Source organism: Papaver somniferum, chromosome 8, assembly GCF_003573695.1.
Source record: "Papaver somniferum cultivar HN1 chromosome 8, ASM357369v1, whole genome shotgun sequence".
In the NCBI taxonomy this organism is placed as follows: domain Eukaryota; kingdom Viridiplantae; phylum Streptophyta; class Magnoliopsida; order Ranunculales; family Papaveraceae; genus Papaver; species Papaver somniferum.
The window spans coordinates 30,855,545-30,881,349 of NC_039365.1; the positions used below are offsets into that span (position 1 = coordinate 30,855,545).

The 25,805-nt window shown below is 34.3% G+C and overlaps 1 protein-coding gene across 1 annotated transcript; it reads left to right on the forward strand.

Moving 5' to 3' along the window:
• Window positions 1–19,978: 19,978 nt before the first annotated feature.
• Window positions 19,979–20,644, forward strand: LOC113305346 (3-hydroxy-3-methylglutaryl-coenzyme A reductase-like). The gene has a single exon (XM_026554401.1). The coding sequence runs from the start codon at window positions 19,979–19,981 to the stop codon at window positions 20,642–20,644; it is 666 nt and encodes a 221-aa protein (XP_026410186.1).
• Window positions 20,645–25,805: the final 5,161 nt, after the last annotated feature.

A 25,805-nucleotide genomic window follows, 5' to 3' on the forward strand; every position in this document is an offset into this window, starting at 1 on the left:
CTTTACTAAGGGGTTTGCAGAGACAGACATAAGATTCGGGGTAATAACCTTTCCTATCAGAGTCTTTTCCCCACCATAAATTCCTTTGTAGGGCATCAATAGTTTGTGTAACTTTTTGTAGGAATTACAAAACAACCCATTTGATAGGTAGCCATATTGTCCAGAAATGCCTTATTAAGAACCATTTTACTTGGTTGAACTAAGATTTTTCCTTTCCATTCTTAAACTTTTTGCTCCATTTTTCAATTATTACTAAAACAATAATTATAATTGCGGAAAGTAAAATTAAAGACGTAACAAGATTTTTTTAACGAGGAAACCGCAAATGCAGAAAAACTCTGGGATCTAGTACAGTTGTGAATGCTCTCAGACTTAAGCCGTTATACAAAGAGTACTACCAATTTCGTATAGTTCTTTGCCTTAGAGCATAGTTCACGAATAATTTAGGCAAAGAGAACTTTGTGATTTCTATCCATATAGTTCTTGATGTATAGTTCGTGAACTACAATAGCCAGTACAAGATCTGAATACAAGAACTATCATGTAAAATAAAATATGTTTGGGCTTCACGAATCCCTAAGTGAAGTCTTCAAAGTCGTTTAACCTAATACGGCTTCACGAATAAACCTAGGTTCTGGAGGACGGCTCTAGCGTAGCAACTAGGATACCAGAATCTCCGTTGCATAGAGTCCTCTATTACATATATTATCAAGGCTTATGGTAGATTTAAAATTCAAGTTAAGGTTGCTTGGAGTTCAAAATAAATAACTGCTCTAATTACATGAAATTCATATTTTAGGATTCATGTAAGCATGTGAGAAGTTTTCCTTGAATCATAAAGAATAATATGACTTATGAGTCGTCTGGTTACGAAACCATATACAGTGATGGATCAACTTGACCAAGTAAGGTCGTGAATGTTCAAGCAACAACGGTGTTCATTAACACTCGAGAATAATGATAATACACAAGCCCAATAAGATTTTGTGAATAAAGCTGTGTTAGAATTGTTTGTGAGAGAGATAAAAAAAAGTGCAAATATTCCTTAATAATTAGTCTATGAAAGTACAAGAGCTCTGAAAAAGCGGGAGTACAACAACCACACCCAATATTTAGTTAGGAAATATGTATGGACTAACTATAATATTATTGCAAGAGAATCAACTAGAGAGTAAGACTCAATCAAGTAAAATATATCCAAGAGTTATATCTCTGTTTCTCAATGTAATCCGCAAATCAACAGATAGAAATCCACGAGCCTGATTATTATGAAAAACAACTTGAACGGTGCCAAAGACCAATGTTCAAGTGTCAATCAATTTCAATCAACAGCCAAAGGTTGGATTTAACAATTGATTGAACTACGCACAACCTGTGATATTTCAATTATATAAAAAAATATAATGCGAAAAAGAAAATAACACAGACACCAGAAGTTTTGTTAACGAGGAAACCGCAAATGCAGAAAAACCTCGGGACCTAGTACAGATTTGAACACCATACTGTATTAAGCCGCTACAGACTCTAGCCTACTACAAGTTAACTTCGGACTGGAATGTAGTTGATACCTAACCAATCTCATACTGATCAAGGTACAGTTACGTTCCTTACGTCTCTGAATCCCAGCAGGACTCTACGCACTTGATTCTCTTAGCTGATCTCACCCACAACTAAGAGCTGCTACGATCTAAACTGGAACACTTGATAAACAAATCTGTCTCCCACATAAAAGTCTATTCTGATAGATAAATTTGTCTCCCACAAAAATACCTATGAAGTTTTTGTTCAGTCTTTTGATAAATCAAGGTGAACATGAACCAATTGATAATCCGGTCTTATATTCACTAAGAACAACCTAGAAATATCAATCACCTCATAATAACTTAACTATATGGTAGTAGAACAAGTTATTGTGGAATCACAAAGAATGAGGTTAAGAGCTTTGTGATTACTTTTTATATCTTACTTATCGGAGAAAAATCTCGAGCAAATCTTAGAGAAGATAGTACTCAATACGATAGAACAAGTAAGATCAGAACACGCAACCACAGAGAAAATAGTTGAGTCTGGCTTCAGAATCCAATGAAGTCTTTAAGTCGTTAACCTATAATTGTTTTAGGAAAAACCTAGGCTAAAGGAGAATTGACTCTAGTGGAAACTAGTATCACACAGAAGGTGTGAGCATTAGGTTTCCCAGTTTCTAGAGTTCTCCCTTATATAGTCTTCAAATCATGGTTTGATAACTTTGTAACAAAGAAATCAATATTCACTATTGGATGAAATCCTGATTTAAGATTCAAGTTAAGTTTTCTTAAATCAAAGCAATATCTCTCCATCGTTAGATGGTCATAGCTTGTTACACACAAATGAAATATACCTTCATTTAGATATGGGTAACCGTACCTAAACGTGTATATTAAGTTGGCACAATAAAAGTTAACCACAGTTAGCCATATGAACACTTTTGTGTTAACCATATTCATCTTAACACTTCTAGATCAAATGATACTCAAATGATTATACTTGTGTTACTCCTAAAGTTGTTCAATTGTTTATATTCTCACAGAAGTATACAAGACACAATTGAAGAAAAACTGAATTTGATTCACAAGAATCAATTCAGAACATTTAGACACATTTTGCAAAGATTGCATTCCTTAATATATAAATGTATTTGTTCATGAGTATGAAATCATACTTAACCTATTTTAGAACTTAACCACATAAGTTTGCAAACGGGTACGCATACCGTTGTTCCGGAGTGATCTCAGGTGGAACAATTTGCAAACGGGTACGCAAACTTAGTTCCCGTACTTTAACAGTTAAAATTGTTCGCATGCGGGTATGCATACTTGGTTCCCGGACCTGAATCATTCTTACAACAGTTTGCATAATGGTATGCATACTGTGTTATATCTAGACAATGGTTAATTATTCTAAACTCCCATTATCCTTAGAAGACGACAATAGCTGTCTCACACAAACTATTAGCTTACAATTAATTTTCAAGTGATCAAATGACCAATATAAAACATTCCGAGTCTACATCAAATGACTGTCTCACACAAAACATGTAAGATGTTACAAGGTGATTTTCACATGATCATATTTTGACTTTCGTCAAGAATACTGATGAACGTAGTTAAAGAAAAAGGCTTTCCAACACATATTTCGAGAAGGATATAAGCAAGTTAAACTCAGCTCGAAATATCAAATGTGTATAATGTCAAGTATACATAGGTATACAACCTAGTCTCAATAGGAGATTTAATAGAATAGACTTCCGAGTGATAAATGAGTTCAAGTCTCCACATACCTTTAGTTGATGAAGTTCCTCAAAGCTCCCCTTAGTAGAACATCGTCTTCAATAAATGAACGTCGTGAAGTCGAAAGCTCAACTGCACATTCTATCCTAATCCGAGACATAACTATAAGTAGACTAGAAATCAAGACTTATAGTTTTGACAACTAAACTTGACAAACAAGCTTGAGATAGAAACGCTTGCGAGTTCGATCGAGCAGTGCTCCAACAAGATCCTTTCCAAATAATGTCCTTTTTTTGCAAATAAAAACAGTACACAACTGCGTCAAATATGACATGGCATGCATACAAGGTATATATACCCCTTGGAAGTTCGTGTACTTTACCTTTTAAATTAAAGGCTACTAAACTATGTCAATATGACATGGTATGAATACATGGTGTACATGCCCTAAACAGTTCATAAATTTTTAACTCTCATATAAAGTTCAAAAAATTTCCTATAACTAAGTTATACATGGAAGGTACAGTTCGTGAACTATTTTACTTGGGAAATATTTCAAAGATAACTTCCAACAAAAATAGTTTATATATGAATGATAAATTGTTCGTGACTAAGATTGGTAAAGATCTATGAACTTTCATTACTTGGATCATATTTCGAGAGTTTACATAAGACAAGCTTGAACTCGAAATATCTTCTTTAAAATATTAAATCTACTAAAACCATACGGCATAGTCTCATAATATAAAATGGTAGATACTTTGAGTAAATAGGATAAGTCAGTCCTGACATACCTCTTGTTGATGAATTTCTAGCAAATCTTCTTTTGTCCTTAAGTCTTTAATCTTCGAGTGGATTTATTGATATCTGAAACTATCATGCTCTAATCCTAGTCGGGGACTTGACTTTAGTAGACTAGAAAATCAATATATAATTTTGTGCATCTAACATTGACAAGAATCTTGAGATAGAAAAACTTGTGAATCTGATCGAGCAATCACGTGGAATATTTTGATCAAGTTTTATCATGTGGTAAATTTTGGTTCATTAACAAGAAAATGAGTTCTATTAGTATATTTAGTGGCACCATGAAAACGTTAGGTCACATGACATATTTAGATAAGATACAAACTCCTTTAAGTATTCAATGATAAATTCTAAGGTCACAGTATATATTTTGGTTTATCCCGATAAATGTTGATAATATATTTTTTCAGGCATGTGGTGTAATCCCGGCCATGTGGTAAATTTGGGACCACGAGGTAGATAGTAGATTATTTTAGAAAAATTTTGGTAACAAAACACATTTGGATCACAATGAATGATTTTTCACGAGACTTGTTTGAGTCATGAAATAGACTTTGAGTCACATCGACGTCTTATTTGTGGGATTTTGATTTTTATCTCATTATGTAATATGTAGTTACCGCCTTAAGAAAATCGTATTCTTATTGCGTAATCTAATTTAGGAAATTCAAACAAAGATAATTTTTCTATACCAATCAAAGATAAGGGTTGATTCCACTGTCTATAACGGTGTTACCCCCTTTATTTTAACCATAGCGTAGGAAAGAGGTATGGGATTGACTCCCACTAGGGAAGGTTATATTCCCTATTTGCTTCAGTTTCCTCCATAAATCTAGCCAAAATTATATTCAGATGACGGCGTATCGATTTAGCAAAATGGGTATCCACTGGTTAAATTCATAAGAATTAAATCAAGTATGTTGCATAAAAAAAGAGAGAATAAAAAGTAGAGTATTTTATTTCAGTGGACCGCAGAAAAATGCACTAAGTAAATCCATTTAGATCTAAGATCGTTTGAATCTGATTCATTCAAACCACCTGACATATCTGGATCTGACTCGTTAAAGTCCGGCTCCGTACAATACTGTGAGTCCAATTTTGTGCACACTACTTTAAAGAGTGTGCACGTAACAAATTAATCTGATTGGTCCTCTTTAACTAATCGTTATCTCATTTTATTAAATCTGTTTTTTATTTTATTTTAATTTAGTTTAAATCTAAAAAGTAAACCATATCAAATATTCTCCCAAATTACAGTGTACTCAATATTCAGCTTCTCTGCAATTTGTTAGCTTCTCTGCAATTTGTTAACTAATAGTAATCTTCGGTAAAGTTGGATGATAAATTATTAAAGAATGTGTCTTACAATTTCGAAACATTGTATCAACAGACGAACAAAGAAAATTTGTGCACTGTATCTTACAATTTTGAAACACGGGATATCTTGTGCGCATGAAAAACACCAAGCAGATCATAATTATAAGAAGAACATTCAGGAGGCAATCCCTATGGTCCTACTAAATAATCACAACAGACAAATAACAAGATCTGATACATCGTATTCGATTGTAATTGCAAATTAAATACTCAGTACATTAAGTAACTAATACGAGCTATGGAAGTATTTTGATTTGTAAGTTCATACGGGTTCTTGGACTAACAACTCAGTATAAGCTCACTTGAAATTAATAGGGATCCACTAGTCACTGAAATCAATTACATACACTATGGTGACCAACATCATCACATATTTTTCTTAGTCTAAATCTAAACAAAGTTTGGACGATCATTATCAAAGTTCATAATGCTTCGAAAAAAGAAAAAATAAAAGTTCATAATTCATTAGTTATTTCCTATGTTTAAAACGCTATAATTTAGGTAATTAATAGATATGATATATATTTTCTTACCTGTTTTAGATTAAATTAATTTTTGTTTTAGTTTTTTTATTAAATAGATAACTCAACCAATAAGGTTGTTTTGTTAAAGAGTGTGCACAAAATTGGACTCCAATACTGTGTTTTGGTCATCCAGATTGACGACCAATATAATGCCATGTCACCTACTTACGTGTCAAGTCACTTCTAAAAATTATGCATGAGCAGATAATAAATCCTGCACCATCGTTGCACGATGAAAACGAGACATGTTTTCTTGAGTTAAAAGAAAAAGCCCACAACAATAAAAGCAAACTCTCCCCCGAAAACAAAAATCAGAAACCTACCCTAGTTCTTCTTCACCTTCTTCTCTCTTTGTAATCTCGATCTAGCCATGGCTCACAAACAACAGGGTTGTAATCATTCTTTTCCTAATTACAACCCTATTATATTAATTAAAATCAAAAAATAAGATTACGCTTCGGATAAGAATTATTAAAAAATAAAATTGATTGTGGGTACTAACCTTTTAAATCGACATTGTGTCTTTCTTGTGAATATATTTTTTGGTAATCCTATCAAAAAGTAAAATATTATGAATCGTTAGAATGTAAAACAAAAGATTAAAGCAAGATTAAAATCTAATGCAAGCCAACACTAAAACGATCATACAAAAATTCAAGCAATAAAAAATTAATAAAACTTATTTTCATTTTTTTAATCTTAATTTTGTTCATACAATAATTTTAAAAAGAAAATCTAAAATAAAAATGATTCTTTCTTGTAATAAGCTCGGCATGTTGCAAGACTCCCATCCAATTTTGTTTATAACGATTCTTCTGATCAATAAGAATATTTAAAATAAAAGATAAATTAAATAAAGTCAATTTTCTAATTTTGTTATGTTTTGATATGTAATATATCTTTTACACAAGAATATTTGTAACCACTAATTTTGGTGATATGTGAATAATTTAGGTATCAAAACTATCCGAAAATAAAAGTTTATAGATATTTTTATTTCATTCTATTTGAAAGAAAAAAATAACTAAATTAATTAAGTTCTTAAACATAATTAAGTTCCTAAACAGAGTGTAAAGATACCCAAAAATATGAAATGTATCTTTCACAGAGAAATATTTGCAACCACTAATTATGGTGGTAAATGAGAATAATGTAGCTATCCAAAACTACAGAATTACAAAAGTTTCGTATTATGGTGATAAATGGAATAATGTAGCTATCCCATCAAAAATTTATCCATGTTTATTCCCGAAAACCGAGATTTTTTTCTTCTGAAAATTCCGTAGATGCTCTCTATATAAATCACTCGAGAAAAGGTAAGGTCTCATCGTTTTTGTGATGTTATATCGGTTAATGGTGATTTTTGATCTACAGATGTTGTTGTACTCTTCTCGCTACATTGATGTAGATGAACACATGAGATAATTTCGTGTATTGATAAGGTGATTCAATTTATTTTATTTTTGATCGTCTATTAATGTTTTATGTTGGTGTAATTGGTAGTTGTTTGTATGCATTTTTTTTTGGTTTACATATGACTTTTTTTTTTTGTTACGAAATAATTAGATATTTTAAATATGATTAACAACTTTGATAGCCAGGTTTGGATATTGATATCGGTTATTTTACACTGATTAAGGTTTGGAAACTGATATCGAAGCGGGTAAATAACTAAACACTATTCTTAGTTGGTAAACCCTAACCTTTTTCTTTTCTTCATGTTCTACTCCCTACTACTTCTGCTCCGGTTTCTTCTCAGTTCTCTTTGTACGGATTTTTTATTTAGGTTTTATTTTCACTATTGACCTGACTTGGAGTTATTAACTTTTGATTTATATCACGTTTTAATTTTGGAGCCTAGAATCTCTCTGGACCGGGTCAAGTTGGTATGTCCCAATCCTCGCTGATGTTATTAAGATATTTCATTTTCTAATAACATAATGACTTTTTAGTTTTTTGTATTTTCTATAATAGTTAGATTTTTGTTCTATTATTATTACAACTAACTAAAACAGTTTGCAGAGCACGATTGTATATTAATAATGCGCCACTACAACAAGGTTTCTCCTAATTTACTAATGGTATGAAGGCATGATAGAGGTGAAATCTACATTTATTTATTTATTTTTCTATATACGATAGATAACATTAGTAACCATTTTTTTGCCACGGAATCCGTGTTAATCTGCGCTATCTTATGGATTTGGATTCAGGACATCGTAGATGATTAATATTATGGCCGCTTATGGGTATTCAGTCCCGTTTTATAGCTTTTGTTCCACTTAAATCTCTCTTTTGCAGCTTTGCTTTTCTTTGTGTTGGGATCATGATATCGTAAACCGTCACGAAGCATTCTAAATATAATTGGTTTTTTTCATCCAGAATTTCCAACAAACAACGTAAGTATCAGTAGAGTTCATAGAATGTGACACAAGGCTAAACAATTGACCACCATCTATAGAGAACATATATCCCCAATTTTCATGTTTTTTGAAGTGGATAATTTGCCTCTTTGTTTTTTGTTTGCTCTTCTTTAAAAGATTGATATGATTGATAGGTAATTTTTTATAAATATTTGCTACATATAGTCCAGATTGTTATGCCATGATTGATAGGTGGTTTAAAGCTATCTTGGTGATAGCTCAAAGATTTTTTTTAAGTAATGGATCTTGGAACTACGGCGGAGAAAAATTGTTAGAGTGGGCCTTTATAATTTCTTGATGCAAATAATAGTTCATGATCAGTTTATTTTTAATTATTTTGTAAATCTAATTTTTCTCCCCATTTGTTTATATTAATGGTACCTGTTTCGGATGCAGGGAGGTTCATCTTTTGTTTTTCTCCTTTTTGGTTGGTGTCTATTTGTTGTTAGATGGATTGGTATGCTTTTTTAGCAGTCTCAGTATCGGGACTATGAATCGTACATTGATCACAAATGAGGAGTGAATGTGAAATAAATAAAAAAACTACACGATGTGGAATCAGTGACACCTTAGTAGTTTGAAAATATTAATTGGATACATTATGAAGTTTATTGAAATTCGATTTTTAAGTGGTTTTATGTGATTATATAGGATTAATTAGATGGAATGATATTGACACACCCATTTTGTCTAATTTTGAAATTTACTCATCTAATCATATGCATATAAATAAGCAGGATGTTACTGTAGCTGGGACTGCCACAACGTCATTGACATTGGAATGGGCAATGTTAGAAGTAATCAAGATTCCAGAATTTTTAAGGAAGGCTTAAGAAAAGTTGGATGAAGTATAGTAGGAAAGAACAACATCGTGGAAAAATCTCACATGAACCAGCTGCCTTACTTGGAAGCGTGGTTAAGGATACTTCTAGGTTGCATCATGCAACATCCGGATATGGTAATTTAATTTTGTTTTGTCATGTCAGGTTGATTCTGAAGGCGTGGGGTACCAAAATACACCACCAACTTTTTCTTAGGCAACCTGTATGGACAAACTTAAATACGATTTTGAGAGTTCAATTTAATGAATCTCAATCAAGGAATAATATTTAGAGTTATATCTCTTTCCCTCAGAATTAGAACATTTACAGAACCAAGTTCGTGAACCTAACTATATGTGAGAGTTCTTGGACGATCTCAAAAATCAATATCCAAGAATCAATCAAGTTGTAGCCAACAGACAAGAATGGATGTATCTACTTGATTGAGTTACGTACAACATATGATATTTCAATTATAAATATATACAATATGATGCAGAAAAAGAAAAACACAGACATCAAAATTTTTGATAACGAGGAAACCGAAAATGCAAAAAAGAAACCCGAGGACCTAGTCCAGATTTAAACACCAAGCTGTATTATTAATCCGCTACATACACTAGCCTACTACCAATTAACTTCAGACTGAAATGTAGTTGAGACTCACAACAATTCAGTTACAGTCGTGTTCCTTAGCCTCTTCATTCCCAGCAGGACTCTGCGCAATTGTTTGCCTTAGCCGACGTCACACCAACTAAGAGTTGCTTCAACTTAATTAAAGACTTTAAACCAATCTTCCTCCCACTAATAAGCCTATTTGTGTGATTTTCTTTTTGATTGTAGATCAAGGTGATACTGTAAATTGATAGCAATAGACAAAGTCTAGTTATCCTCAAAATCCAGACTTATGCTTCCCGAAGAGTTGCCTAGATTATTATTCACCTCACGAGTATTAAACCTGTGGAATCACAAAGTATGAGACGAAAGAGAAATTTGCTATTTTTATCTATCTTGTTCGAGTGAGCAACTCAATAATCCAACAAGATCAGGATACATAAACTATCAAGATAAAAAATAGTTGGACCTGGCTTCACGATCCCTATGAATTCTTTTTAGTCGCTAAAGCCTAGAAGGGTTTTAAGGAGAGGACGGCTCTAGTTAAAACTAGGACACACAAAAGTAGTGTCGGGATTCAAAGATCCCATTTATGAGAAGTTTCCCTTTTATATACTTTCAAAGTAGGTTGTTTTAGGTTTAAGCTAAGATAGCTTAGGAACCAAGCAAAAAATATCCACCGTTAGATGAATCTTTGAAATGAGATTGACATATCAAGATATACACTCTGGTTAGGATGAACCGTAACTGAACCGTGTACAGAGACATTGTTCATAGGGGGTTAGTCGAAACTAGCCGATTGAACTATACGGTTAATCATTTTCATTAACATTTAAGACTTTAAGTTTGAGTCACAACCATAGGTTATAATGTGATCAACCATGGCTATTGTGTCTTTAGAGATTCATTCAAATGTTAATTATCTCACAGAAATAATTTTATGTGCATCTGAAAATATTCGATATGGCAAGTACGTGTACCAGGTACGTGTACTCTTCCTTGTTGGTGACTATTTTTTCATGGTACATGTACCGGGTATATGTACTTTTAAGACAAAAACGATTTAGGAACTCACAGAAATTTTCCGGTTTGCGTACCGGGTATGGATACCACACCGGTTACGAAATCAACAGTCCTTTTACGGTATGCATACCGAGTATGCGTACCATTCCTGGTTCACGAGCAATAGAGTTTTTAAGGTATGGATACCGGGTATGCGTACCTAAAAGTTGTTGTCGACTATAGATACATCGGTACGTGTACTGAATACATGTAATGCGACTCCGGACCTATGAAAGTTCTCCCAGTATGTGAACTGGTATGCATACTGTCCTGTATCCACATTTACAGTACTTCCATATTTCTCTCTAAATCAATTTGAAATATTCCCAAATAACATGAATGACACATATAAATGTTCCAGGTTTTTCCGAATGATAATCTTTAATCACGATTTAGATTATGAACAATAAACTGTTCTTAACCCAAATTCATCAAGTGCGAAAAAATGTTCATTAAGCTTAGTCATATGTATTTCGAGACAAATTACCAAGATAAACTTGATTCAAAATTCTTGATATGCTTACAATAGTCTAATTAGTTATGCAACAACGTCTCATTGATAGAAAGATGAATAGTCTTCACTTACCTTTTTGTTGAAGAAGTTCTCCAAGAGCTTTGGTTGATCTTCGACTTCAAACGGTAGATCGCAGTCATATTCGATTCTCAACTACATCTTATATCCTAATCCGAGAATTACCTAATAATAGACTAGAAATCAAGATACAGTTTTGATCAACCAAATTTTTTCGACAAAAAGCTTGATATTGAAACACTTGTGAGTTCGACCGAACAGTGCTCTAACAGATTCCTCTGGGTTAGGTGTACCGCATGCGATAAATGTATACATGGAAACCAATAACTTTTTTCCTGGTATTCAACATTTATCTGCTGACTCAAAATCCATAAAAATATATCTATTTATCTTATCTAAAATTCTAGATTAAGGTAGAGAACATAGGATGGTATCCTTAAAATTAAAGGAGAGGTCCAAACGAGGAAAAGCACACAGTGGATGCTTATGCACTTAGATACGAGGAAGGGCATAACAAACGACAAAGTGCTTCGAAAAGTTGAAAATAAACATTGATTATGAGATTCCCTAACAGACTTTCCAAACTGCTGCTAAATCCATGAGCAGGCAAGAGAGCTAACATGGCGACCTAAAACATCTTAGTAGAAAGAGGAAAAGAAAGAAAAAACGATATCCATAGTAGTGGCGAGCGAAATGGGAGCAACCTAAACCAGACCGAATATTATTTTCTCACAACAACTTAAATATTAACTTATTGGTTATTTATTTATTCCATATATCCCAGAAACAGACCCATGCATCGTACGGGTGACAAACTAGTAATGAAAACAAGACATGGAAAACCACTTTTACTAGAGGAAAAGATAACTTTGTCTAATATATTTGACTTCTATTCAATATTAGGTTGATTTGATAATTATCTTTCCCCCTGTAAAAAAAAAAATTTGGAGTTTAAATTTCCATATCGTCGTTCAAACGTGCAGATGGTATGAGAACTCCGTCAAGGTATATGTGTTGCGACTTTAGTGATCATCTATCAAAGCATCTCTTTCTTTACAGGATATGCCGACCAGTTTTTATATCCGAAGAACAACTACTTGCAATAGTTTCAAACTTCAAAGGATATGCAGGTTTTGTACTTAAGCGAGATACCAATAAGAGGGAAAAAAAACATAACCTTCGGCTGCCATTTTCAAAGATCAACATGAGGCAGATGACATGTTTCGAAATATCTATGGCGAGAAAGTAAAGGATATCTAATATCTCATTTCAACCTAAGAATGATTAGAGTGCCAGTGGGTAGTGTATGTATTTGTATATGTTAGTAAAATGGTTAGAGATGATGATAGTCCTGTAGTTTAAAATGGTTAGAGATATACAAAAGGTTACAATACTACAAGAACAACTCCGATACTTAATAATCAACACATAATACTTAATAATCAACACATTAGTTATATATCTTCCAACAGTAGCCACTGTGTACATGTGCTTATAATTAATACTTCCTCTGTTTTTGGAAAAGAGATACTTTCACTTTTTCATTTTAGCCTAAAAAGTGAAAAATACTTTCACTTTTTCATTTCACATTAGGGTTCAAATTAACAAGTGAAAAATACTAGAACCACCCTACTATATGGGTTCAATATTTTGAAGCCCGACCAAATGGATCCTTCACTATCAACTCCATACTTTGACTTTTTATATTTATAGGCCCAGAACTTTAATTTTTGGGGTCAGGTTTTAAATTTTTCCGGATTTGCTGACATCAGCGGATCTTTTAATAAATCATAAAATACCGAAATTAAGCTTCAGTATTTATAGTCGTTTTATACCTACCAGAAACTGAAAATCAAATCAAATTCAACTCTCTCTTCTCTCTGCTCTCGTTCAGAAACAGAATTGGAGATTTTTCTTCAGACGAATTCGTGTGTTTGATAGTTTCATACTGAAGAGAACGATTATTCGTTAGTTTGATAGGAAGAAAATGAGAAGAAGAACAACATATTGTTAATTTTCTCTCAATTTGTTGAGATGTATTCACCGGTTTTTCAGATCTGACGAGATTGTGAAGATGCATTGATGAACAACAAATAGGTTTGTTCTATTTATCTTTTCTGTTTGTATCAATTACGCTTGATTCGCTAGTTTTCTAATCGATTTTTTGATTTCGATCTTCTACTGATGTTCGTTTTTTTCTTTTTTTATTTTTGTATTTTTTTGAGTCTGAGAAGAGGTAGAAGAGAGGTTGGAATAGAGGAAGCTCAAATATAGGTACGAATCTGTTGTTGCTTGATCTTATTGATTTCGATTTTATGATTTTTGTTTTTCTTTTTCTTTTTTTTTTTTCTTCTAGATTTGGAATTTTTTGATACGCAGAAGAAACCATATTATTTCAGAAGAGCAATAACAAAACAAGGTACGGATTCTTGTTGTTGTTTGATTTCGATTTTTTTAAAAAAATTTCAGTTTTGTTTTTGGATTATTTTGCATTTCTTATTGATTTGAGAAGAGATCTGGTATTTGCTGATTATAAGAAGAAGAGGAGATCTAGTATTTGATGAATTACGTTTATAATTCTTGTTAGTATTTCTTGATTATAAGAATAAGAAGAAGAAGAAGAAGAAGAAGAAGAAACATTGTATCTGAAGAAGAACAACAAATCTAGGTGTATAAATGTTTTATAAAATGTGTAACTTCAAGTTACACATATTGTCCTGTAACTGCTATTTTGTTATTGCATGTGTAACTGCTATTTGTTATTACATGTGTTATCTGAGAAGAAATTTACTAGCTGGAATTTTTTGTTTTGTAACAACAAATCTGTTAAGACATGCTGTTTTGTAAAATGTGTAACCTGAAGTTACACATATTTTTCTTCAACATGTTTAATTTTTGCTTGTGTATCTTTAAAACAATTGTTGAGTATGTTGATTGCTCCTCTGATTTTTAGCTTGCTTCATAGGATATACTTCTCACGAGGGGGCAACGCCCCCGAGTGAATTGCGTTCGTTTTTTTTTTGCATATTATTATTGAATTGCGTTCATTTTTATTTGTTCAGGTTGTCATGGCTGTTGCTAGTTCCATTGTTGTTGTTCACTACTTTTCTGATTTCATCACCACTCGTGTTAGTATTGAGACCACACTTGATGAGTGTAAAGCCGAAGTTTTCAGGAAATGGAAGCAATTTACTCCACTTGGTATTTGTTTCTTCTTCCGAGAAGGTGGGAAAGATCTTCCAGTTGACTGTGATTATTTGCTTCAAGCTCTTGCTTCCATCACAAATAATAAGAAGAAGACCAGTTCTGATATATTCTTGAAAAATGTTACTCATGTAGCCTCCTCATCTAGATCTAGGGAAGTTTCTTCTGTTTCCAATGGTTCTAGTACGTCTTCGAGAAACAATTACGCAGTTGGAATGTATCTGGAAGATAGGAGAAAGCCTGCAAAACCGTCGTTGTCGGATGCTTGGCCTAAGGTCCTCGGTGAGATTGGTCATGTGTTTGTGGAAGGGGTTAAGGAGGTCAGGATTGCTTACACCAAGTACCGTTTTCGCACTGGTTTTAATATGGTTGTAACATACAACGAGCGTTCTAGGTTCACGGCTAAGTGTGCATTAAAAGAATGCGGCTGGAAATTTCATGCAGCTTCCATTGATGATAGGAACGAAATGTTCCAGGTATTTTTCATTTTTTTCTGTTTATTTTTTTAGCATTTAATGTTTTGTTACAGTATGTGTAACTTGTAGTTACACATGATGTTTTTTGCACCAGATTGGTGTTTTTTTTGCTTCTATTGTAGTGTTGTTACAGTATTTGTAACTTGAAGTTACACATGATATTTTTTGCACCAGATTGGTGTTTTTTCTGCTTCTATTGTATTGTTGTTACAGTATGTGTAACTAAAAGTTACACATGATGTTTTTTTGCACCAGATTGGTGTTTGGTTGATTTGTTTATATTTTGTATCAACTTTTTCAGGTCAGAGCTTATAACCCTGAGCACACTTGTGGTGCTGGTGGGCGCAATTTGAATCAAAAATACTCAACCATCTTCTCATCTAGTTTGATTGAGTAAGAAGTTCGCAAAAATCCTCACAAGAAGCTAAGGCAAATTGTAGATGATTTCCAGACCAACTATGGAATTAACATGGAATACTATCAAGCCTATAATGGCAGGGAGAAGGTTTATGAGACCATTTATGGTGACTATGTGAAGTCATACTCGCACTTGGTATGGTATATTAATGCTATAAGGGAAACTAACCCAGGTAGTGTGATAGACTTCCAATTTAATCCTGCAAAGAAAGAGTTCAAACGGATTTTCATCTCGTTTGATGCATGCATCAAAGGGTACCGGTTTTGTTGTCCAATGGTCTATTGGGATGCTACTTTCCTTACCGGTAGATTCAGAGGATGCTTGATGCCGGCTACTGGGATCAATGGTGATAAAGGTATGTTTCTTAATTAACTCTCAGTACACATTTGGGAATAGCAGCTGTAACTCTTAAGTTATATATTTTGTTTTTGGGATGTGTAACTTCAAGTTACACATTATTTTTCTGTTTTTGTGCAACTTCATTTTCTGAACACTTTGTAGGATTATTTCCCCTTGCTATGGCACTATGCGATTCTGAGACTAACGACAACTGGGAGTGGTTTTTAAAAAGTCTGGAACAAGTTTTTGGTGACGGGAGGCCAATCACCTTCCATTCGGATCGCCATGAAGGACTCTTGCGTGGTGTTCCACTCGTCTATCCAGACTCATTCCATAGCTTCTGTTACTATCATTTGAAGATTAATCTTCCTATCAATGGATCAGATCCTAGTACACTCTTGTGCTTCACCTCTTCCAAGAAGCGACGTATGCACTCACACCTGAAAACCATTACAAGGCCATACAGAAAATAAGAGATTTGAATTGTGATTGGGTTGCTGATTACATAGAAACCATCCCACCTGAAGCATATGCGAATGCGTTTTTCCAAGGTTGTCGGTATGGACGTACATCTAGCCAAATAGCAGAATCATACAATAGTTGGATTAAGGTTCACAAGAAGATGCCTTTGTTTGCTCTTCTTGATCAGGTTTGCAGAGTGTTTTTTCTGTTTTTTTGTCTTTGTTTCTTGTTTTATCACTTTGTAGATTCATAAGTTTTCTTTTTCTTTTCAGATTAGGATTAAAGTTATGAAAATAATGGCAATGCGTCATGCTAATGGTGATACTATGATGACTCCATTAACTCCGGAGTATGAGAAAAGGCTTGAGGCTCTACAAGATGAAGGTTTGGCTTGGCAAGTAATTGTTTCTAGTCCTACCGTGTTTGAAGTTTTAAGTGAAATGACTCACAGAGTGGATTTAGAACACTGGACCTGCACCCGTCAAAGGTTTTATTTCTTACGCTTTTTTTTCTTTGTATGTTAATTTTTTGAAAGTTTACAGGATGTGTAACTTCTAGTTACACTAGCCATAAGCATATGTAACTGCCAGTTACACATTTATGTATATGCATGTGTAACTGAAAGATACACATTCTGTATATGCAATGCTGTTTTTTTGAGTGTTTATATTCTTTGTTTTGTTTTTTGTTTTTTGTTTTTTTGAAGGTGGCATGTGTACGGTTTCCCTTGTGCTCATGCTCTTGCAGCGATACGAAAGATTAAACGTGAAGCCGTTGATTTCATTTCACTGTACTTTACAAGCGACTATTATAGGAAGACTTATTTTCATGCCATCCAGCCAATTCCCAACTACAGCAGTCATGTTGATATTGACAAAGGCAACACCATCAACCCTCCATCTATCATAAAGGTAGACCCCAAGGCAAAAGGATTATAAGCAAAGGTGAAAAGAACCAAAGAGGAAAGTTCATTGTAGCAATTGCAAGGAAGCTGGTTACAACATGGAAAGTTGTAAGAATCCTCCAAAGTACACGCCCCCTAGCTTGAAGTTATCGAAGTTCATTTCTGGGAGTATAGGTTTATGTGTGGTTTTTTTATTTGTCTTGGATTATTTGTTTTTTTAGTTTCCTTCATGTAGGTTTGCATTAACCAAACTTTTTTATTTTTCTGCAACGTTGATTATGTGCAAGGATCATTTATTCATATTTTTATATTAAGTTTTTATATTTTGTGAGTTCACTCGTGAAATGTGTTTCTATCCCCAGTGTGCGTCTTCTGAACACATAAAAGAAATGCATGTGTAACTTTGGTTTACACTTATAAAATATGGATGCGTAACTATTACTTACACATTGTTATTTTTACATTTAGCTTTGATTTTTAGCTTTTTTTAATTGCATTGGTAACTATGAGTTACTTAACTTAATTGCATGGGTAACTATGAGTTACTTAACTAATTTTTCATCTTTTTGACAACTACCCTGTTACTTAACACATGTAACTTCAAGTTACACATCTTAATTATTTGTGTAACTATAAGTTACTTTACCTGTTGCATACTTCTAAAACCTGTAAAAACTGCAGAAAAGTTCTAACAAGATATTTTTGCAGCTCTAATAACAACTTGTAGTTAACAAAAGTATAAAAGTTTTTAATTCAAGAAATTTCAATCCAAAAGTATAGAAGTTTGCATATCGAAGAACTGCTAAAATCTAGTATCTGACGAAATTTAAAAGTTTCAACAACGTATTGCAAGTCTAACAACAGCTTGAACTAACAAAATATTTGCAAGTATAGAACTTTTTTGCAATCCAAATTATTGCTTTACACATCTCTGGATGGATCCGAAATAATCTTGTAAAGCATGCTTCTTCTCGTGCGGTTCACCTTGTCATGCAACCATGTCAGCACATGTGAGGTTGGTTTTTTGTCAAGTTATCTATTCTTCATCATGATCTTCATGTAAGTGCATACAAAAAGAAGACAGTCGGGAATTGAACCTTGTTTGGGCGAAGAGATAGGTCTAGCTTTATCATTCAACCCAAGAGGACATTGGAGGTTCAGTTCTGTAGTTATTGCAAATGCATATTTCTTGGCTTGTATGTAGTGTTCATCCCTGAGTTTCTTAACGTCTGACGAGTTCATGTGGGACGAAAGATTACTGATCCTCAAGTCATACTCCAGTAGTGTGTAGTGTGTGTTGTTGTTGCACATTGGGGCGAAAAGTCAGACTGCATTGTTCTTGCACTTGTAATAGTCCTTAACAAGCTTAGGAATCCAGAATTTCTTGAAATCACTGTAATCGTTCAAGTAAGATATCTGCAAAAACCATTTTGAATATGAAACACACATTTTAAACCAAAAGTTACAAATGCACAAGTGATAATAGTAAATAGAAGTTACACATAAGGCCTTGGCTTTAAAACTTGAAAAAAAAAGGATGTGTAACCTCATATCACACATCACATTTTCTAACATCAAAAAATATTAGCATGTTATCATAATCTTACAACACTCATTACACATTATAAATGCAAGAAGATTTTAAATATGTCCAATTACTTACATATTCTTTAGGCGAGAGGAATATCGCTTGTTCATACTTGTTGTTTGAATTCATCTTTGTCCTCAACCTGTTGATGTAGAATTCAAGGAATTCTGACTCTAAGTAGGCTTCTTTCTTTGTAAGCTGGAGCATTAGTTCTCCACTTATGTTAAAGAGCATGCTATCATTATCTTTGTATTCCATCCAAGCAATGTCTCTACATTAGAAAGAAAGAAACAATTTAATCAAATAACAGAATCAAGTATTAAGATGCAACTTTAAATATTAAAAACTACATTTAAACACCATAACAGAATCAAGCATGAGTTTTGGTTATAGCTACTTACGTTTTGGGATGAGTATTGAAATATTCAAGCACTTTCTTCTTTTTCTCTCCATTTAGCCTTTCGATAACTTCTGAACCTTTTACATCTTTTCTCATTGTCCCGTCATCTTTTTCAGCAACCTCAGCCATTCTTTCTTCTTCTACTTCTGGAACTGCAACCATTGTTTCTGCTTCTTTTTCTCTAACTGCATCCACTGTTTCTTCATTCATATTCTTCTTAATCTTCTTTGGCTTTCTTTCATACAGTTTCAGATCTTATTTTTCAATTGTTATATTCCTCAAAACTCGTTTTTGTATTTTGTTGTTCTTAGAGCAACCACAGTCACGACCAAATTTGGGTACTAAACCCAAATTTGGTCCCAGAAAGTGCCGCAGTGGTGAGGAGTAAAGCCATATTTAGTCCAGAGAATTAGGGTTTGTGACCAAATGTGGTCGCCAACCCAGACTAAAATGATCAATAGTGGGACGAGGTTATTACGAGCGTATGAATCGAGACGGAAGTATAGTGGGCGCTTCACACCGGGCGTATGTATAAAGAACGTATGATATTGGGGCGGATGTATACAGAGGGTTTGAATTATGCGTATTTATAAACACCGTCGGGCCATACGGAGATAAAACATACGCCCCATAGCAGGCGTAATTAGAATGTACGTCCCAATGGGGCGCAGTTATTAAAAACGCCTGGTTTGGGCGCATGTATTACGTGCGCCTGTGTGAGGCGCATGTATTATGAGCGTCTGTGTGATGCGCATGTATTATGAGCGTCTGGAATGGGCGCACGTATTGTGAGCGTTTGTTAACACCTCTTCATGTCGTTACTTTATCTGAAATTGCTGCAATTGTTTCTCTCATCGCTTCTTTTATCTATCTTTTAGGGTTTTTTGGTATTGATTTCGTTCAATCTGTCTCTACTCGAGAAGACGAGAACGAAAATGAACATCATCAATTCCTTATTGAAGAAGATGATAGGAAACATCCAGGGCCATGTCCTGCTTCTCTTGATGATTGTACCACTGCTCCTTCTTTACCACCATTGATTACACCTTCATCCGAAGAAGACGAAGAAGTCATTAAATTCGTGGTTTCAGGGAGTTTACCATCGTATTCGTTGGAATCTAAGCTAGGGGATTGTAAAAGAGCAGCTTCGATTCGAAGAGAAGCGTTGCAAAGAATGACAGGAAGATCTCTAGATGGATTACCGTTGGAAGGATTTGATTATGAATCAATTTTAGGGCAATGTTGTGAAATTCCAGTTGGATATGTTCAGATACCTGTTGGTATTGCTGGTCCGTTGTTACTTGATGGGAGAGAATATTCAGTACCAATGGCTACTACTGAAGGTTGTTTGATTGCTAGTACAAACCGTGGGTGTAAAGCGATTTACGTTTATGGGGGTGCTACTAGTGTTTTGTTACAAACTTGACTGGTTCTGCCATTGCATCTACGCCTGAACTAGACGCACAATCCATCTACGCCTGAACTAGACACACTTTCTATGTCCCCCCAACACATACGCACCTTCCATATCCGCCCTACCCAGACGCACCTTCTATGTCCTCCCGAGTCATACGCACTTTCTATCTCCGTATGTATCAGACGCACATAACTTCTCCGTCCCAGTAGACGCACTTCCCATCGCCGTCCCATGTTAGGCGTGAATTATACCTACGCCTCAATCAGGCGCACGTAATAACTCCGTTTTATTCAGACGCATATTTTAAAGAACGCTCGGTCAAGAAACGTGAATATAAGTTCCGTCTGCACCAAGCGTTCGTATAAGTTACGCTTCACCAAATTTTGGTCGTCCCCCATTGCGCTTGAACACCCAGAATACCAATTTTTTTTGGCTTTTAGTTTGGCTTTTGGTATTTGGTCCGTCTCATGACTGTGGTTTCTCTTGGATTCCTTGATTAGGTCTCCGACTAGTTTTGAAGATCTATCTAGGCCAAGGCTAAAAGTAATTTCACTACTACCATGTTCTCCCGAGCTTGAGTTGTGCAACAACAAAAATAAGCATCATAAAAAAAAAAGTTTCACACGCTCAACTTGTGTAAAATGAAGTTACACTTTCCTTGCCTTGCATATCATGTATAAATTCTAGTTACACATGCTTTTATCAATGTGAAAATTGAACCTACACTTGCATTACAAACACAACAGAGAGGGGAAAAACATATTAAGTTACACAAGGAATATTTCTTACCAGTTGAGCTAGGCTCTGCACTCTCCATCATTTGATCACCGTCAAAGTTCAGCTGATTTTGAGATGTGCAACAACAAAAATAGGTGGAATACTCAAAAAACGTTTTGCACCTGGTCATGATTGTGTAACCTGAAGTTACACTTTCCTTGCATAGTATGTGTAAATTTAACTCGCACATGCCTTTACAATGTGTAAATTCAAGTTACACTTGCATTACAAACACAACAGAGAGGGGAAGAAAACATATTAAGTTACACAAGGAATATTTCTTACCAGTTGAGCTAGGCTCTGCATTCTCCATCAGTGCAGCTCCATGTTCACTTTCGTTGATGTCGCTGACAACCTCATCTAATATTGTTGTTATTTCAACATCCGTCATATCACCATTAGGTCCTATTTGCATCAACATGTATGGCTCAAGATTGTCACCTTCCTGGGTTGTAGCAGTTACCACCAAATACTTGTCAAACTGTGTTGGCTGAGTTGATGTAAAACTGTCATCAAAAGTGCTAACCAAGCTGCCATCAAAAGTTACAGGTGTATGTTCATCCGTTGGCTTTTCTATCAGTGACTTATCGACATTTATATTTACATCTTCACCAGCTGGTTTGTTCTCTTCACCTGCGGCTTTCTTCTGCGGCTCATCCACAACATTTTCAGGAGTGGATTCCTTCTTTGCAACGGGCTTCTTTAGAGTATGGATTTTTGTCACACTCTTCATACTTGAACTGTATGTTCTAAGAGGTGTTCAGCGCTCCTCTACAGCAGTTTCAGCTTGCAAGATTTTGGGTGTATTTCCAGCTGCAAGACTGATACATGGAACTGCAAAAGGATCGAAATGAGAGATAATATAACAGTTTTTTTAATTTAGAATGAAGACGATAATGTTAAATTTAAAAAAAAACGAACGAAGAACAAACCACTTACACTCTTCATGGAAGGAAGTTTCCCCGTCATCTTTGTCTTGGTCACTCTCTTTCTCGCACTCTGTAGTAGGATCAATATGAGTTTCTTGATTCTCAGTCCCTCCATGGCCTTGTCCACCATCTTCTTTTTGCATAAACTCTTCTTGGGTCACTGCGTAAGTTTGAATACCCATTACTTTCATTATCTCGCAACATATAATGTGCTTCTCGTCATTTTGTGTTGTCGAAAGGTCCTAACCTTTTATCCCTTTTCTGGCTATTTTATGCACCGCATCAAACATTTCTTGCTTTGCTTGTAGTTGCTCTTTCAGTTGTCCATTCTTAATGGTTTGCTCTCGCAGCCACCTTTCCAGATCATCCTTGCTTGGTACCACGGTTGCTATACCAAGCTTCTTTTCAAGCTGTGAAAACTCCTTCGCAAAGCTAGCAGTTGGCTGCAATTAACAAATGGAGAGGTTAAAAAGAGATTGTAAAAACAGTTAAACAATCTAAATGTACAATTTTTCAGTTGTATGTGTAACTTAAAGTTACATAAGCACATTTATATGTGTAACCTATAGCTACACAAAAAATTTGAACTCACTGGGTTATCTTTTGCATGTGTAACTACAAGTTACACAAGCATACTTGCATGTGTAACTTATAGCTACACATGACAATTTTGATTACGTCGAACTTACATCTAAATTACAGTACCATAAATTTACAAAATATAAAGCAACCAACATATAACACTTACTGAAAACTATGTCATGTTTGCACTAGAAATTTAATCTGAAATCTGGTGTACGTCCCACCTTCCAACCCGTGGGATATCTTCTTCGTGGTTCGCAACTTTCTGGATTAAGCCTTCTGTTGCGTGTTCAACAAACAATATCTGCAACATATAAATTAAATTAGTCGATCGAACAGAAAAATACATACAACTTAATAGTAAAACTGATGAAATAGAAATTACACAAAGTTTACCAGTAGGTATTGCACACATGCTTTCAAATTTGACATACAATTAGCATTATTCAGAATCTCGTCAAACAAGTACTTGTGTATTAAATATGGCCACGACACCTTGAGCACCGTATCATATGATTCAACGATACTAAGATATCGCACATTCACTCCATTAGCATTTATGTCGCAAAAAAATAATACACAACAAAGATACAAACCTATTAAACAAACTAAATTCTTCTAATCAACTTTTCTTCTTCTCTCTCTAGCATTTATGTCGTACATAAGTTGTGTTATCTTCTCTATGATGTTCTTCTTAGTCACTGCCGTCTGATGTGTTGTAGCTTTGATATCAGTGAAGAACTTGTTGTATAAAAGATTGTCTTCCGTATCACGATGAGAAAAGTTCTTTATTATATTTTGACCCTTTCTGCTTCCAATCCTTTGCATGCAAAATATACCAGCTAACTTTGCCGGTGTAAATTCTATAAACTTATCATCACCAAACTTGAAGGAACACAGTGTCTCACAATCTATATCAAAGCAATTCAGAAGCTTCATGACGCCGTGTTTGTTGGTACTGATTTGTTTTTTTGTACTTGGTTCAGCTTCATTGTATTCATTGTAATACATAAGTACGAGCTCACCGTAAGCAGCTCTCCTAAGATAGTTTTGAGCCCTATCAGTCAGGCCTATAGGTTTTATTATCTTTACCAAATCTTTTATTGCATTCAACGATTGCCTTAACTTTCATGTACACATCACACACAAAAATAGCATGAGTCAGTATGTTGTGTACTTATCAAATACACTCCTTTTTAACTTCAAAATCAAATTCATGTTACAAAGAATGTGTATTTTCCCAAGTACACAAACTGAATCATTCTATTATGTGTTGTGTAACCTTAACTTACACATGCATACGATTGTTTAGGTTGCATTTACAGACGACATTTTTGATGTGTAACTACTATATAAAAACAATACAGACATACGTGATATTTTTGCATCAGGCAATTGCCACATCAGTGGTGAGATTTTGCATGTGTAACTTCAAGTTACATAGGCAATTGTCAAGTTAGTGGTGAGATTTAGCATGTGTAACTTGCATCATTTTTTAAAGTTACACATTTACAGGAATTACTGGTGAGATTTAGCATGTGTAACTTGTAGTTACACATTCACGGGCATAACATATGATCAAAACATGATATTCAAAATGTGTAACTTATAGTTACACATGCACCTTTTTATAAAGTTACACATTGACAGGCATTACATATGATCAAAAAATGAGATTCTAAATGTGTAACGTATAGTTACAGAGGCCCTTGGCAAGTCAGTGATGAGATTTTGAATGTGTAACCTATAGTTACATAGGCTCATTTGCATGTGTAACTACAAGTTACACATTCAATATACAAACCACAATACAGTCAGTGGTGAGATTTTGAATGTGTAACTTGTAGTTAACGGGTTCTACTTCTATAGTTACACAGGCTATATCACAAAAGAATGTTTTCACTAACATTATATCATCACAAAACATATACCCCAATAGTAATTGACATCTTAAAGGGAAACAATCATAATACCTGTGAATGCATGATCTTCTTCAGGGGCATTCCTTCTTCCTCTCTTCATTTGAATATAAATTAGTTTATTATCGCATGAATCTGAATCTACAGTGCAAATTGTAACAATATAAATCAATTTATTTCAAATCATGAAACCTAAATCAGTCAAACTTAGTGATGTGCTTAAACATCGATATCTACAGAACGATATCTGCACCGGCAGCTCCGTCCGGTAACACGGAAAGCAACTACATAACCGATTCATTTCAAAAACAATTACAGAATCAAAACACAATCATGTGAAATCGAAACCTAAAACCAGAGAGGAAATAAGAAGATCGAAAACAGATCGATAATCAAAACAGATCGAAAACAAACCTCTCTTCTTCTTCTTCTTCTTCTTTCTTGTTGTTAATTCTTCGGCTTCTTCTTCTTCTTCTTCTTCTTTCTTCTGCTTCTTCTTCTTTTTCTTAGCAAACTGATCGATAATCTATTGTATTTTTCTAGGGTTTTTGGATCTATAAGTTTTCAGTTCTCGATTTTGAATTTTTTTTTTCTCTCTGCAATTCTCTCTCTCTCTCCAAAACAGACAAACGTGATGGTTGTGAAGAAAAATGTTGGTATAGTCATATAAATACTGAAGGTCATTTCGACCTTTATTAAAATTAATTTTTAATTAAGGGCCTGATTTTAAAATACTTTTAATTAGGGGCCTCATTTTATGTATATCCATGAGTTGGGCCTTAGTCTAATTCCCCAATTAACAATCCAAGTATCTCGATATTAGCTAGGGTTTAGTATTTTTTTTTATAGGAGAAAGCTTATTTTAGATCCATCCAACGATGACCCGAAGTCAAATAACCTTGACCAAAATCAAGTCTCCCTCTAAAAGTGATTTTCCTCTTATTAATTATCTTTTCTTGAGTT

What these genes read in the sequence shown, in the direction of transcription:
- LOC113305346 (XM_026554401.1), top strand. Translation starts at nt 19,979, where the DNA reads ATGAGCGTCTGGAATGGGCGCACGTATTGTGAGCGTTTGTTAACACCT.